Below are 17,489 nucleotides of genomic sequence, written 5' to 3' on the forward strand. Positions count from 1 at the left end.
GCAAATTGAGAATAGATGGGGCAGTAACAAGTTTAGTTAGATTTGTCTTGCATTTTGTGCACAGGATTTAACTGAGTAATTTTACACAAAGTTGGGCAGACACAATTATACAATGAGGTGGGTTACAGTGTCCAGCCCTGGCAACAGTATACTGAATTACAGCTCAGGACAGGCTACAAAAGGCAGGTGGGGAGAACTTGTGCCAGTGTGACACAGGAAACCACAAATCAATAAGATGTTTTGTACATGATTGATTGGACATTGGGGTGACAGGCAGACTGGCCGGTCTGTTGCGATCCAAGCTGGGATTGATCTATTGGCATAAGACGGTGTTTTCCCGTTGGATTTGAGCTGCTCCTTAACGTCTTTTCGCTGCAGGTCTTCATCACTAGAAGAAAAAGCCAAAGCTGATTCGTGGATTAGGCAGCAGCTGCTTTAAACGTACACACTCATTAAAAAGTTGGAAGATTTATTTATAACTGGGCTGGATGGACCAGTTGTCGATTGACACTGTTAGTTCATTATCTGGGAAAACTAGAATTCACTTTTCAGCAGTCCGGGACAGTACAGTGTCTCAGTGCTACTGCTTCACAGCATCTGGGACTCAGGTTTGATTCCAGCCTTGGGCAACCATCTCTGTGCAGTTTGCATGTTTGCCCTCTAGCTGTGTGCTTCCTCCTCCTGTCTAAAGATGTGCAAGTTAGATGGATTAGCTAAGTTGTCTGCAGCTTTGAGAAATACAGGAATGTCGGGGTGGGGGCATTTGATTCTGGGTGGGATGCTCTTTGGAGGGTCAGTGCAGACTTGATGGACTGAATGGCCTCTTTCCACACTGGCCATCGATGTTTTACTGGTATCACTCTTATTAATCACTTAGGGTGACATAGGATTTTTTTAACTGCAGGCCTGCTTACAGACATTACTTTCTAACTTTGCCTTCTCTCTGGAAAGTTGAATTTTAGTTGTGTATGTATTAGAGCTTACTGTTAGGAAATACTCCACACACAAAAAAAAACACAATAGCAGGAAAATATAAAACTCTCCAATAATAATGCTGTTGAGACTTGTCAGGGGAGTAAGAACTGAACCAGCCGTGAAGTGGATAACGGACAGAAAGGGCTCCCAGTGATGCAGTACCTACCCCCAGACTCTAATTACGAATTGAGCGTTCATAATAAAGGTAGCAGAAAAACTGTTGCAACTAAATTTGTTTTCAATCATTTTGTTTCCTTAATATTAGCATTTATTGAACACATTAGTGAGGAAAGAGACAACAATAGAGTTACGCATTCGTGTTGTTTTCATTAACGTGTAAACTTTTCTTCAGGCTGATGCACCTTTAGTAAGCCCCATAGTTTAGAAAACTGAGCAGATGATTTATGGGCCTGCACACGCCCTTAAAAATTACAGCTCGCTGTCAAGCAGTGGGGCAATGCTGTGTTTCCAGTGCTTGTTTTCCAATATTTTCTAATCAACCTCTTCAGAGATGTTATAACACACCTCTGGGGATGGGGTTCTTGAATCCAGGCCCCCTGACTCACAGGAAGGAAGACTACCACTGCATCACGACAGCCCGAGCACTTAATTTGATGGCTGCACAAAACATATTAATCCACTAATACATCGCGCATACCTCTTTAAAACTTCGGAGTGGTACGTTGAAAAAGTTTGTTGCTTTGCTCTTTGTCTGCAATTCAGAGATTAATCTAGATTTCACTCACAAAAAGAGTCAAGACGAATTTATGTTAAACAGGCACTTGCACGAACAGAGCATTTTCACAGCAGGATGATTGCACATGGAACAATGTAACAAATTTTGTTCTGCAGTTAGTTGTGAAACTGCGGCAACTGGCATCGTTACCCAACTGAAACTGACAGTCACATGTGAAGTTTACAGAATAGCTCAAATACAGTCCCTGATTCTACATCTCTTCTAAGAAACTACTGAAGAACCCACAGGCTGCAGTCAACGATGACTTGCCGCCAGATTTAAACTGCCTTCAGGAAATGGGAAGTTCTCACCATAGAGATTGCAGACCTCTGAGCTAACGTTCTTCAATGTCAGTAGAGAGCGCTGTTGCCTCGTAACTCACTGCAAAAATAACTGCAGTGTACTTAAAGACAGACACTGCCGAGTAATTGGAGACACACGGAGTTTCTTAAAATATCCTTTTGTTCTATGCTCTCCACATTGTTCAATGCTGGTAATAATTGCACTATACAATTGAGCATTTGCACTTTTCAAAAAATATTTGCTTAAATTGTTGAAAGTCATTCTCAATTGGAATACGAATAAAATTCTGTAACAAAGTGCTAAAAATGTTAAAATTTTAGTAATAAAAGTAGGTATCTGAACAATGAAAAATAGGTTGCAATAAAAGAAAGTGTGGCTGAGATTAATCTGCCATATAAGTCTGATGTTTTGTTTTGGCACAAATGCATGAAGATTTTACTAAGTCATGACAAATTCATTGGTTTTAAACTGAGCTAGTAAATAAATGACAAAGCAGTTTGTGGCAAAGTGGTTGACTCTGGATTCAAACTCTCCATCAGGACTTGATGGCAAGGGCTATTATCACCCTGTAAATCCTGCCAATGTGTCCAGTGGTGTACGAATGGGAGCATGTCCATGCTTGGACGTCCTTAATGTAGCCTGATGCTTCTCAGGGTACATGCCTGAGCTGACAACCAACTGTGCGAACCCTAACCCTAACCCAGTCACAGGTGACCTGTTCCAGGAGAAAATTAAATTTGGAAGAGGATGTGAACATGTGTTTCATCTACCATAGGTGTCACTTATTGTAGGAAGAACGAGAGGGTGGATATACCCGTATTGTAAATTATCTTCTGACACATGGGTCCATATTTCTTCCACCCTCAAGCAACCCAGAGTTAATCAAAGAGCCGTAGTGTCTTACAGCACAGAACAGACCCTTCGGTCCAACCAGTCCCTGCCAACAATAATTCCAAACTAAACTAGTCCCAACTGCCTGTTCCTGGCCCATATCCCTCCAAAGTTTTCCTCCTCGTATATACATTAAAATGTCTTCTCAATGCTGCAATTGTACTCACATCCACCACTTCCTCATGATGTTCATTGCACAGACAGGCCAACCTTGGTGTAAAAGATTTGTCTCTTATGTCTTTCTTAAATCTTTCTCTTTTCACCTTAAAAATGTACTGCCTAGTACTTGAAATTCCCTATCTTAGGAAAAAGGCAAGTATCATCAACTCTATCAATACCTTTCATTATTTTATGAATTTCTATCAGGTCACCTCTCAACCTCCTATGCTCCAGTGAAAAAAAGTCCCAGCCTATCCAGCCGTTCGTTAGAAATCTAACCTTCCTATGCAGCAGTGTAAAGTGGATAAAGTGGAGTAGTCAAACTGCTACTTACGGCAGGATATAAAATAGCTCAATACAATGCGGCAAACTCAAGAATCTGATTAGTTCCACCCAAGGTCACAAACATCAGTGTAAAAGATGTCAAATTTGGATTAAAATGCAGACAGGTACAGTTTTGTTGGAATAGGTAAGCTAGATAAATCCATGCTGACTATGGACTAGCAGATTCATTCATATCCAAGTTACTCTATTAAATTAGAAGTGGATGTTTCTCATTCTGTGTCTAATCACTAGCATGATAGACTTAGTGTGAAGACATCTCTTTTGCACATCACATGTAACTCACTCTTCCTATGTTAATACAGTAAACAGAATGAGATTCTATCTGCCTAGCAAATAAAATCGTACCAGGGAGAGATTTTCTGTTTGCTACAACTAAATGATAACTGTAGTTAATTTTAGATCGATCAGTGCAATATCCTCTTTCTTGCCAATCTTTGCTGGAATCCTGATTTTTAATTCATTTATACAGTCACGCCTGGGATAGTTACATCATTTGAGCACAGAACTATGCTAGCCTGAACATGATAACTCGCAAATTGTAACAAATGTTGAAAATCAATGACGACACAGGACCTGAGAGAACCAGTGAACGACCTAAAACATCGAACTGGTCATTCTGCCATTTTCATTCCCATCCAGTGTGTTGGCATCAACTGTAGCCTCATCTTTTGGAATAATTTTTTCCATAATGTTTTCAGCAGTCGTGACATATCCCATTCTCCAGAATGTGTTAATCAATGCAGGGAATGCACCTTTCTTTCCATGAGCCTGGAACCAAGAATACAGTATTTGATAACCCTGTTGCTTTATATCGTCGTGGTAATCAGCTCGAATCTGCTGCACCTTAGGTTCACTGTGCCCTAAGCTTATCCCAAGCTCGTGGTACATTCTCGGTTCAATTTCCATCGCCATCAATTGCAAATGTTCTTCAGTAAGCTCAATGTCTGTTCAAGAAAGAGAAAAGACATCACTCATTGAATGCCAACCCTGAAGAATGGAAGATTGTAAGTCAAAGTCCCCTAGGTAGCGCCTCCTTGATATTCACAACAGCAACTATTCCGTTTGAAGCAAGAAACCACTTTTCTTCCCACACAACCTCCACCTGTGAAGGGCCAAGATTCACGACATACCCTGGTAAAAATAGTGACAGAACTGAAAGAAACAAAAACTGAACAGCCTGGCTGTTTTTTTTCCCTGTAAGGAATGGAAGATTGAGCTAAAAAAGGTTCACTTTAAAGTTATGGGAGGGTTTCTTAAAATAAGTGCAGAAAATATGTTTCCACACGTGGGGGATATTCACCAATAAATCCAATCAGGGATTCATGGGGAACCCTTCTAAGTGGACAGTCAGATGTGGGGATAAGGCGAATGAGATTACAAGTGGTTAAAATAATAGAAGGATATATTAATCAGGAGCAGAACTAGGTGGATGCTGCAAATCTTAAACAAGTGCTGGAGAAACTCAGCGGCACCTGTGAGGAGAGAAACAAAGTTAACATTTCAGGTTACTGACCTTTCATCAGAACAGAGAACATTAAAAGTGTAATATCTTTTGAGCGATATGTGCATGGGACAAGGACAAAAGCAAGGAAGTCAGGTGAGGTGGAGTGACAGGATTAATTCTATAAGTCCAAAAGCAATGGCGATGAGGAAGAGACAAACAAAAGTTGTCCCTAGAAAAAAATGTGCTACTGTCTGAGAGAGTACGGGAAAAAAACAAATTTTAAAAGAAAATGAAACAAGATGAAAAGAAAGTGGGACAGCATCTATAGTCTGAAATTATGCGACGCGATGTTGAATTTGAAGGTGATACTGTACCTAACCGAAAGGTACGGTGCAGTTCCAGCGGAAGCTTTGGGCAGCAATTCACTAAGTCAAGGACAAAACCTTCAGCATGGGAGCAGGGCTTAGAATTTAAATGATGGGCCACCATAAGCCTGGGCCATGTTTACAGACAGATGTGTTCCACAAAGCCCTACCTGCTCTTGATCTACCCAGTGGAGAGGAGACCATATTGTGAGCAGAAAATTCAAGACGGTGAACTGAAACAGGTCTATGTAATTTGCTGCCTCAGCTGGAAGGGGTGTTCCAGAGCAGTTGAATGGTGAGGGGAAAGTGGGGGAGAAAAGGGTAGGTGCTACATCTCCTAAAGCATGAGGAGGCCTGGGTGTTGGGGTGATACAGGAGTAGATCAGAGTGTTGCAGAGGAATAGTACTTTCAGCGTACTAAAATGGGATGCTTCTGTTTGGTGGGGGTTCAATAATAAAGCGTAGGAGGCAGTTCAATGGAGTAAAATTACTAACATGGTGCAGTTGGATTGAATGGTTTGTTTCTGTGCTGTACAATCTACTTCATTAAAAAAAAAAGTCAAATATATCCAGATGTAATGATTATGTGACATTAAGCTTGCCTTGGTCCTGCATGCAAATTAAAAAAATGCACTGATAGTTAAGGGGTTACAGCTCAGAGAATTGTGAGGTCACAGGAAAGAGAAAACTCTGGAATATGTGCACTTGAGCTCTCAATGGAAACTGTGTAAATGGTCGGAACAGGAATCATCACAATCCAATAGAGTTTGTAATAGCAACAGACAATCGGAAAAATCTGCCTAATTATTCCTAATGCAGCACTCTTTACCCAGAACAGACAACCTTAACTTTCAACTTAAAAGCAAGTATCAACCATCTTCACCTCTGCTTGAACCAATCCATCAGCGCAGCTATATATCCTTTAAGAAGATAGTTATCTTCAAAAGGAATTAAATTTTAAGTCACAAATGGTCAGCGTTAACAGCGAGGATGGGCCTACTGGTTCTGACAATTATCCGGAATGCTAAGTGCTCCCTCAAAGTTGTTTTGCGATGCAGACTTTATCAATGCCTCATTGAATCTATCGTGATTGTAACAAGGTCAGCAAGAAGGCCCTCAGACTATGAGTTCCCTGACTGGGGTTGTTAGTCTGGCCCAATCAGGGAGCCCCGGCTGACAAATATAAACAGGAGTGACAGGATTTCTGTTCACTCTGACCACTGACTCGGAGAGAGCTGGATCAGTGTCATTATGTAAATAAAGGGGGGCTTGTTGACGGGATACCAGCCGCTGTGGAGTTATTTCAGAATCCATGTTGCATTAAATCACACAGCTTTAGCAGCAGTATATGATAGAAAACAGCCATTTCCTCTGATTGGCAAGTCAATGACTAATTTAAAATGATCACACAGAGAAGTGAGAACTAGGTGATAAGGAAAGAAAGCAAAGGGGTTCATTTTGGAAATACTCAGCTAGTTACCTATGGACAAAGAAACTGAGTTAATGTTTGATGTTGTAAGCTTCTGTCAGAACCAACTCAGACCTCTTTGAGAAAAGGCTGTGATAACTCTTGCAGAGTGCAGAAAAGATGGACAGGTCTGCTTCCCCCCCGCCGCAAGCAATTTTCATTCCAAACATTTCATCTGATTTTCTTACCTGATAATTTGATGAGCTGCAAAGTGCAAAATAAATTTCTGAATTTTTAAAATGGTTAACAAACTGACTTTGTTTTACTGTTGGAATGAATGTCAAATCCATCACTACAGAAGTTTCAATCATTTCCAGATCCCTACAAGTGCTCAGAGTTTGGATATTTGCCACTTCAGAATTAAAAGGTTGTGAGTAGCTTTGCCAGAGGTTAGAATGTCAAACCTTTACTCTAGGAACATTTGATGGGGTCAGTGTGGATGGAGTGTAACTCTGAGCATAGTCAAAAGCATTTGTAATAGGCAATAGAAAAATGGCAGAGAAGCTAAATGATTACTTTGTGCCAAACTTCACTGAGAAAGTTAATGACAAATTCCACAGAATTAGAGTTCCAAGGTACTGGTGAGAAAGAGGAATTAAAGGACACTTGTATCAGTAAAAAGATTGTGGTTGAGAAATTACAGGGACTGAAAGCTGTTAAGTCCATAGGACTAGAAAGGAGGTAACTATGAAGATGGTTGATGCATCAACAATCAACTTCATAAAATTCTATAGATTCTGGAATGATTCCTGCAGATTGGAAGGTAGGAAATGGCACTGTTGAAGAAATTAGGGCAAGTTGGAAAATCAAGTCTGACGAATGTGTTGGGCATTTTTTGAGGATATAACTAACAGAACTGATAAAGGGGTGTCAGCACCTATTGTATACTTGGATTTTCAGAAGGCTATTGATGACATCTCCCACAGAATGGTGGTTAGCAAAATTAAACTACATGGGATAGGAGGTAATACACTGGCAAGGTTTAAAGAATGGTTAACAGATAGAAAGCAAAGCAGAAATAGACAGGGCATCTTGTGTTGGAGGACTGAGTAGTAGGGTACTCAAACAGGAGCACTTAGACCCCACCTATTCACAATTGAAATATCAGTGATTTGGATATGGAGACCACATGTAATATGTCTAATCTCACAAATGACAGAAAGTAAGGTAGGAATGTCTGCTGTGAGAAAGATGTAATGCAAATTGTGGATTTAGTGAGTGGACAACATGGTAAATGGAATATAACATGGAAACATGTGAAGCTTTCCTCTTTGGTAGGAGAAATAGATGTGCAGAATTATTTCTTAAATAATAATAAATTATGACATGAAGACGTATAAAAAGGACCTAGGTGTCATTGTCAATAAGTCACTGAATGCAGGTGCACAAGCTACTAGTAGGGCTAACAGAACATTCTTCTTATTAGAAGAGGATTTGAATACAGGAGTAGTGAAGACTTGCTTTAATCATACAGAAGCTTGATTAGACTGCACCTGGAATACTGCATGCAATTCCTTATCTGGGGGAAGATATCATTCCCATAGCAACAGTGCAATGGGGCTCACCAGACTTGTTTCCAGGTTGGTGGACTGTCCTATGAAGAAATATCATGCAAACTGGGCCTGTATTCTCCAGAATCTCATAGAATGAGAGATGATTTCATTGAAAACTTCAAAATACTAGAAACAGGGAGAACAATTTTAAAATAAGGGACTAAGTAGCCACTGAGGACTTGGATGAAGAGAATTTATTTTACTTGGACAGTTGTGAATCTTAGGAACTCTGTAACCCAAGGACTGCAGCAGCTGAGTGACTGCGTATGTTTTGAGATTGACGGATTTCTAAATACCAATGGCATAAATGGATATGGAGATAGCATTTTATCGCACAGCAGGCTCGAGTAGCTAAATGGTCTATCCCCACACCTAAGTTCCTAAGTTCTCTGTTTTTCCTCACCATAGATGCTGTCACATCTGCTGAGTATTTCAGAACTTACTGTTCTCATTTCAGATTTTCAGCATTGGCAATATATACATTTAGAATTTATTCTGAATTGTTCCTGCAGATGGTTGGCCAAATGACATTTAAATGTTGTAGACTGCCCACTGCAGTTCCAATGGGTTGTGGCATCATGAAACATTTTTCAATAATGGCACAAATGGAGTAGCACAGGCATAACTGGAACTTACAACACCACCAATTCTGTGTCATTCTGTAGCTCTGCTTAAGTGACTAAAACTGAAAACAACTGACTCAAACCTCTACTGATGCAGCTGCAACTACAGTTGATGAATTCTTCATTAACCTTTCAGCTGTCTGATTAGTTATTCAGTTAGGCATAGACTTTTTCTTTCTAAAGCAACAATTTGCAACATTAAACCTTTTTGTTATACCTTCTCTGGTCCTGGGGAAACAGTTATAGCATCACGTCTGAGCATAAACCATATCAGGAATTCTCAACACCTGAGGTAAATGGACCAACAAAACCAACTAAATGCAGCATCACTGTCACTACATAATGACTGAAAATAATTAATTTCCAATATGACTCGCAATGGCCCATTACAGGCCTACACATCTCTGCATGATCATTTAAAATGCTGTAAAGGATATAACCCAAGAGCCAAACTATGAGAAAACTTTCTGTACAGACCAGTGGATTGCATACAGTACCTGGTACCTGCAAGAAAGAAAAGGAAAATAGTTAGAACATGTGCTATCCTATCAGGCAGAGCTATAACTGGGAACATGGCAAGGTGCTGAAACTTCAAATTAATGCTGTGAAGCTACGCAAGCACAACTGAGATTCAAGATATAAATTCATCACACAAATGGTCACACTTTAGCCATTCACACATGATATTTTGCAGAGTGTAATCAAATATTTAAAAATGTTATAGTCCAACAATAGGAGCAGGAGGGAATTTCCAGCAGTTCCTGTGGTTATAGAATGAGTGCACATCCCTTTACTATTTCCATTCTGCTGGTGCAGGGGAAAAAAAATGCAAATTATAGGAAAGCCCCTCACAGCCAAATTATCTTTAAAAGTTTATTATTTGGGGTATCGTGCATTTTGATAGTATTAATATGAATTATAAGCATTGTTCTATCAGAACCTGTTGACGGCAATATTGATCACACAACATAGTTACAGTTGTGCTTTAAGGGACAATTTTCCAGACTGAGCCATTCCCCAGTGAGGTGCGATACTCATTGGGAGCATTGGTTACGAAATGCTGAGACTGTTGGACTGTAATCCATTTGTTTGAAAGAACTGGACAGGAAGGCCTCAGGCCAGTGAACGTCCTGATTAGAGATCCCTGTCAGCAGCATTCCTCATCAGGAATACTCAACAAAAATACTGCACATTCTTGGGAAGTGGATCTAACTGGGAAGGCCATATTTATTGCACATTCCAAAACGCCCCAAGAAGGTGATGCTGGAACATTGATATTGTATTATCAAACCAAAGCAATATTTGACTGAGAGAAAAAAAAAAGTCTCTCCTTGTTCATCCCTGCCATAAGGCAGATGACCTCTGGTCATTATTGCTTTGACTAGTTGCTAGGTGCTACTCAATGAAAAGCTTTGACAATAGCTACAATTTCTCACTTACCTGTGGTGGTTTAGTCTGTTCTTTACCTGAAACACAAACAAATGTAAGTAAATTTCAAAAGTGTTCTTAAATACATGAATGGAACCTTCAGTTGCAGGTGAGTCACATTGCTTACCATTACATCTCACGTAGTCCCTGCTACTGCACAAAAATGCCTCCTGAAGTTAATGTCCAGTTTTAACCTTACTGGATATACCTCATCTCTACCACTTTTATGAATGAACAAAGTTCTAGAAGGCAATCTCATCAGAATAATCTTTTACCTCTGTCAACTAATTGAGAAATACAGAGGGATTCAGTTTAACCAAATGACCCCAACCACCCCTGCAGAATCCTGGCAGGAACACACTAGCAACCCAATTTTATTTTACATTGACTTCAGTGTGTTACTCCTAGCTGGTGTGTGATACTAGAATCAAAAGGACCATGTCAATAACCCTGTGGTCAAGAATTACTAGAGATCAAGACCCATTATTTCTAGAGTCATCATAAAAGTTAAAGATTTTATTCAAGTATGCAAAACTCCCCAATCTACTGGTCTTTAACACCCAGGTGGACCAAAAGCAAGAACCAGGTTTTTGTCTTTAACTACATTTACAATTAATTACGAGTAATTAGACTCTAGGTTCAATTTTAAAGCATCAACATGTAACCCTACTAATTAAAACTTTAACCTCCTTTTAAACTTACCCTTACACACGCACACTCAAAGAGACAGACAGGAAAATAAACACAGGTGTTACAAACAGAGGGAAAATCTAGGAAAGCTGTTCAATAATTCCTGGCCACAGGGTTATTGACATAGTCCTTATGATTCTTGTGCGAGTTTTGAGAAGAATTGTAGCTCAGGTTGAGGTTCTGGACGTGAGTTTGCTCGCAGAGCTGGAAGGTTAGTTTTCAAATGTTTTGTCACCATTCTAGGTCCTATTTCTCTGAATGTTTTCACTGGTTTGCAAGAGGCACAGGGTGGCTGGTTCATTGATAAAAGGTCTCTGATTTACAAGTTAAAAGTTGCAACATAAAGCAACTGAAGGGAAGATAAACTGGTTTTTTTGGATTTAACTTGGCTTTTACCGCAGGGAACAGAGGGCTCCTGAGCTGGTGGAGACCTGAAGACTTCGCTGTTTCTTGTTCACATCTCCAAGTTGTTCAATTACCTCAGACTCAATCATACAGTTTTTGGCAAGCCTCTGTCATTGATTACTGGCCAATAGTTGTCAGACCAATCAGCTAATTGTACCAACCAAACACCCAACTCTACACAGCCTCTCAGCCCCAGACCATCTGGAAAAACACTTGAACCACAACTCAAAGAAGCAGCCGTGAAAATGGTGGTTCCAAGTGTCAGATCACTTACATTCAATACATGTTGTAATCCTTCACCAATCCTTCGATTTAAAAAAAAGTGTTTTCCTCATTTCAGTCCACAATTAAAGATGCAGAAAAATTAAATGTCACAGCCATTACAAGTGCTCACGAAAAACCAGTGAATGGAAAGGGCTCAAATACTAAACTGTGATGTGATAGAATGTTACAATACTGAGGGCCTTATATTGACTTACTGATTATCAACTTTCAATAGAAACCTGTTACCTAGCTTCTTTTGGGCGAAACGATACCTTGCTTTAAGCATAATATCTCCAAAGGTTTGGATAGCTAACCATTTTATGCCTTTCTACCACTATCGTGACATCAGCAAGTGGGCCAACCCACTCTGGCAAATCTAACATTGGTACTAAGGTAGAGTGCATTCCAATTTGCATCTTAACTTTGGATGTAAATAACAATCAATGAAAGGTTCTGACATGGAGACAAAATCTGTCGTATAGAAAAGTTGCAATCTTGTGTGCATTAGTTGTGATCAGACTATAAATACATCTACATGTGTGCAGAGAGCAGGATAAGAAGCAAAAGTGTATAATAGATATGAGGATATCATAGGCTTTGCCTACTTTAAATAGACTAAAGGGACAGAATGCAGTCATACTGGATTAAATATTGACATCTACATATACTATAACAACATTCTTAATTGTGTGTTAAAGCAGGGAAGGCAGGACAAAATTTCCTAGGGTGGAGTATTTCAAGACTAGGGGGCATATTTTTAAGGTGAGAGGAGAAAGATTTAAATAGACATGAGGGGCTTTTCTTTAAAAAAAAAAGAGTAGTTCACGTGTGAAATGAACTTCCAGAGGAAGTGGTGGACGCAGGTGCAGTTACAATGTTTAAAAGACATTTGGATAAGTACATGGATAGGAAAGGTTTGGAGGGATTTGGGCCAAGCACAGGGAAATGGGGCTATATTAGTTTGGGATTCTGATCAGCATTGACTGATTGGGCCAAAGGGACTGTTTCTATGCTGTATGACTCTATAAAAGAGCGTATGATCCTGTAATAGAATGAACACCCCAAAGATTACTGTCAACAGCAGGAAAACACTTTAGATTGGGCAAAATAAAAAGTGAGATACATTTACGATGGATGCATTTGTGGAGAAAAAAAACGCTCAGCTGATGACAAAGAAGACAACTGCTCAAGTAAGGAAGTCTCAGTCAACAAACAATTACCATTTATCCATTTGCTTGGCTGTGGAGAAAAAACAGAAATCAATTAGCAAACATATCAGACATAGATGAAAAGATATCTACATTTTAATAGAAATGCAAATGAATCACATGATTTCACGGTCAAGTCTTTTCACGTGTTCAAACCATAACCACGGACGCAGAGGTGAAAGACCTTCCAATAAGCCATAACAAATTGGTTTAAAATACTTGGTGTGTCAGGTTTCAAAATTTTTAGTGTGTAATGTGGCAAACAGAATTGAGAGTGATTCTCTGCCCTATGAAAAACCAGTACCTGGATCATACACTGTGTAAAATCAACTGAGCACACTGCAAATTCTGAGCCATACAGATAATTTACTTGCAACTATATATTGCCACATAAGGAAAATCAAAGATTGTGATGTGTAGAAATATTGAGAGTACTGAATTCCATCATTTTTAAATGTACAGAAAGCAATGCAACACTTTATATCTAGAAACAGCTTTCACCTCATTGAAACGTTCCATTTACTGAAATGGAATTCCAAAATACAACATCTATTAAAACATTAATATAATATGTCCATATTAACAAAAAGATGTAATTAGACTTTACCTTACCACCAGACACCTTTTTGCCTGAAATAGGTAAAGATATCTTTTAGCAATGACAGAGGAGTAGATTAGGCACAGAGCTAAAACTAATTTACAGAATTATTGCTGGCTAAATGACAATAACACTAAAGTTATTTATCATGTTTAAAATGATTTTTCAGAAAATGGCTTGGGATATACTACCTCCAAGGGGTCAGTTAGCAGAGTTGTTTAGATGGCTAGCTTGTGATGCAGACTGATGCTAACAGCGCAAGTTCAAATCTCATACTGGTCTGAGGTGAACATGAAGGTCCCACCTTGTCTACCTAGACCCTTACCTGAGGTGTACTGCCCACCAGTTGTCTCTCTCCAACAAGACAGTAACCCATAGGATAACAAGAACTTGACCTTCACTAAGTTTCCAGTTGCATTTCAGATTTGGAAATATAGTTCAACAAGAGAGAGCTAACTGTGACTCTGGAAAGCAATAACATTACTGTGGACACTTCTGCTATGTCCTCTAGAGAGAATTCAAGTCGTCACTGGCATCTCAGAGACTGCTCACTCTTCCTGTGGAAAACGCAAGCTCTTGTCTCACCAAAGCACCTTCCAAACCCACAACCACTTCCATCTAGAAGGACAAGGGCAACAGGTACATGAGAGCACCTCCACCTGCCATTCCTTCAGTGTCGCTGGGTCAAATTCCTGGAATTCCCTCTCTAAAGCCATTGTGAGTTCACCTACGATTTGTGTACTACAGCAGTACAAATGGGGAGCTCACTACCACCTTCTCAAGGGCAACTAGGAATGGGTAATAAATGCTGGCCAGCAGCAAATCCCATGTCCCAGAAGAGAAAAAGCATTAAGCAAGTGGACTAGAAATTACTGGCAGCTTTTTTTTTGATACATACAGAATATTTGCTGTACCCCAACATGCCAATAATGTGGTATCTAAAATGCTGTGAAGAGTTTTTGGCCAGTCATTTATATCATGGATCAAGTGCCAATAAATGTCCTCATGGTCTTTTAGGTGCATTGTAGTTAGTTTGCCCTTAAAGTGTGAAAATAAAGGAAGATTGGCCTTTACACCAAACTTTTCGTGCACTCAGGATATTTCAAAGAGTTTTGCAGCCAATCTTGCAAAGCGGAATCAAGACTGGAATGTAGAAAATGCAGCAATTAACTTGTGCACAGAATGTTGCCACAAACAGAAAAGTGATAACAACAAAATAAACTGTTTTAAAGATTTTGGTTGGGAATAATGAAGGCAAGACCATCAATGACCACCATTATTTGGGGCAATTCAGAAAACAGGTTTTTAGATATGTACGTATACTGTTCATTGCAAACATCCAGAAGCTGCTGTCAGACATAGCCTGCTCCTTCATACAGTTTGTCGCTGCAATCTTCACCAACTAGCTTGAAAAAAAGGATGCCAGTGAACTTGTGAGGTATTGTACTAACTCAACAGGTCCGTGTCAAAAATGGGTGAAAAAGTTAGCACTGCTGTGTTTGGAGTTTAAAACATTTTTCCCCAGAATCTCTCTTTTGTCTCTTTCCTTAATCCCTTCTGCACTTCCCAATTTTTATAGAGCTTTCTATACATTAAGAATTTGTACTTGTGTCATTTTCCTTGTCGGTTTGGACTTGGAATGCCTCAATGAGGTTCTCCAATCCGATCATGTGAAAACTCCAGTCATCTCTATCTGTTGAGACATAATCTAAACCCTCTGCTTCCATTGAAATATCACCCTGAAATAGACATGAAACTGGATAATAACTGCGCTGTAAAGTCCACAGAAACTCTGTGGCCAGCTCGAAGGAAGGTGAACAGTGCACATCATTTCTTTAGTGTAGACAGTTAAAATCTGCGCCTTATTTTGTCAAAAATCACAAGACTAGAGAAAGGTTTAACAGAAATAAAAAGAGAAAACATGGTGCGGAGCTGGATGAACACAGCAGGTCAAGCAGCATCAGAGGAGCAGGAAGGCTGACGTTTCAGGCCTAGACCCTGCTTCAGAAATTACATTTCTGAAAAAGGGTCTAGGCCGAAACGTCAGCTTTCCTGCTCCTCTGATGCTGCTTGGCCTGCTGTGTTCATCCAGCTCCACACCATGTTATCTCAGATTCTCCAGCATCTGCAGTTCCCACTGTCTTTAAAGGTTTAGCAGAAGTCTAAATTTTACAACTAGCACTTTGCAATGGCTTATTAACTGATAAGAGACAGTTCAGAGCAACGGTTAATTCCTTACCAGACGTATCTAAGTCATTTTGTTTGAAACCAAACTGGCCAATATTAGAAAGAATAAAGTTGCCATCATTCCTTTTCAGCGTAAAGCAGTATAAAGTTTCTTTTGACTTACATCGAGGGAGTTTCTTTTTCTTGCACAAAATAATTGCAACAATTACTACAAGTACTAGTGTAATCGGTATCACCACAGCAGCAACAGGGACTGACTGGCCACCTGTAAAACAGACAAATGTAAATGGTTACAATGATTTGAAGGGGGCAGCCACTTGTACCAAGAAGTCACAAAACAGGAGAATCTGTTTCCTTATGGACAATACATGTTGTAGAGGAGCCACACTAGTCAGTGGGACAGCACAGTGGCTCAGTGGTTAGCACCGCAGCTTCACGTCACCAGGGAACCTCAAGTGACTGTCTGTATGGAGTTTGTACATTCTCCCCGTGTCTGTGTGGATTTCTTCCAGGTGCTCTAGTTTCCTCTAAAGATGTGCAGTTTAGGTGGATTAGCCAGGCTAAATTGCCCATAGTGAGCAGGCTAGGTGGATTTGCCAGGCGAAATACAAAGACAGGCTAGGGGTTGGGCCTAGGAGGGATGCTCCTCAGAAGGTTGGTGTGAACTTGATGGGCCAGATGGCCTGCTTCCACACTGTAGGGATTCTACGGTTAGATTGCATTGCATAAACATTATATATTTCTTAACTTTGTCAGGTCATTGCAATTTTGTAACATTGCATCAAGCTGACTGTTTGCCAGTTTAGTGCCTACTACTGCTTCTTCTTTTTGTTTGTTAAATCAGTCCTATGTACAACATGAAAAAGAAAAGAGAATAAAAAGACATGTACCTTTCTTTCTGCAGACTGTGTTCTGTGTTTCTGTACAGGGTTGCTCGACCTCTTCAGTTTCTGCATCGCACCTTTGGTGGGAAATGAAAGATATGAGGAAACAGCTGATTTTAGAAAACAGGAATATATACTACTGGAACGAATGAGCTGGTCATTTCTGAAACTTCAAAAGGCTTTCTCCTTCCTTCCTGGATGCTGCTAGAATCGCTAAATTCAGGTTTCCACCGTCATCCACTATTTCACTTTACCTATTTGAGTAAATTGCTTAAGAGAACCTTCATTAACTGGTTAGTCATCAAAACCTGTGCGCTTTCCGGATATGAGCAGCCAGCTGGTGAAATAATGGGCTGCTTTAAGCTGAAGCTTGAACCCACTGAGTTGGGTTGCAATTGTCAAAACCCTTTGGACTCCAGGTACCTAAACAATCAACCACAGAGTCTATATGTTAGTCAGGCACAGTCCAGGCATATACTCTTCTGCTCAGTGTTTTATTCCAGCTCAAACATCTGCTCCCCATAAACACACACAATTCTCCCACAATTAGTAAAGTCATTATAGTCTGATAGGGCTGAGTGAGATGATGTATGGGGAGTTTAACCTGAGGCTCTCAGGCAGGAAGTGAGGTTGAGAAGACAGGATTTTCATGGTGACCTCAGCCTGTAGAGAACTGATGCTGTTGGCATTATTCTGCACCACAAACCAGCCATCCAGCCAACTCCCAATTATCCCTGAATGAACATATCACCATCGCCTGTTCTCCAGTTGAATTTGGTTTCAGACATTCCCCCAGACCCTATTGATGATGCCACTGAAGGCTCAATGACATGCACTATTCCCCCAGTGCAAGGTTCCTCATGGGGAGGACAATTTCAGAAAAAGATCTCAACAGCGCTGTCACATTCTGAACAGTGTCATCGAAAATCACTCAGACGATGGTGCAAATTCAGTTAGTCACAA

At 40.0% G+C, this 17,489-nt stretch overlaps 1 protein-coding gene across 1 annotated transcript in view; it reads right to left on the reverse strand.

Annotated features, from left to right (window-relative positions):
• Positions 1–442: 442 nt before the first annotated feature.
• The window catches only part of LOC125461778 (tumor necrosis factor receptor superfamily member 6-like), a 36,182-nt gene continuing 19,135 nt past the window's right edge, over positions 443–17,489 (reverse strand). The window contains exons 5-12 of the mRNA XM_059652936.1: positions 16,533–16,603; positions 15,806–15,907; positions 13,465–13,487; positions 12,870–12,888; positions 10,303–10,328; positions 9,148–9,366; positions 6,875–6,890; positions 443–4,353 (exon numbers count right to left, since the gene is read on the reverse strand). Of these exons, the coding sequence (XP_059508919.1) occupies positions 4,004–4,353; positions 6,875–6,890; positions 9,148–9,366; positions 10,303–10,328; positions 12,870–12,888; positions 13,465–13,487; positions 15,806–15,907; positions 16,533–16,603 (826 nt within the window). The 3' untranslated portion in view covers positions 443–4,003. The remainder of the gene's footprint in view (positions 4,354–6,874; positions 6,891–9,147; positions 9,367–10,302; positions 10,329–12,869; positions 12,889–13,464; positions 13,488–15,805; positions 15,908–16,532; positions 16,604–17,489) is intronic.

This window comes from Stegostoma tigrinum, chromosome 20 (genome assembly GCF_030684315.1).
Source record: "Stegostoma tigrinum isolate sSteTig4 chromosome 20, sSteTig4.hap1, whole genome shotgun sequence".
Taxonomy (NCBI): domain Eukaryota; kingdom Metazoa; phylum Chordata; class Chondrichthyes; order Orectolobiformes; family Stegostomatidae; genus Stegostoma; species Stegostoma tigrinum.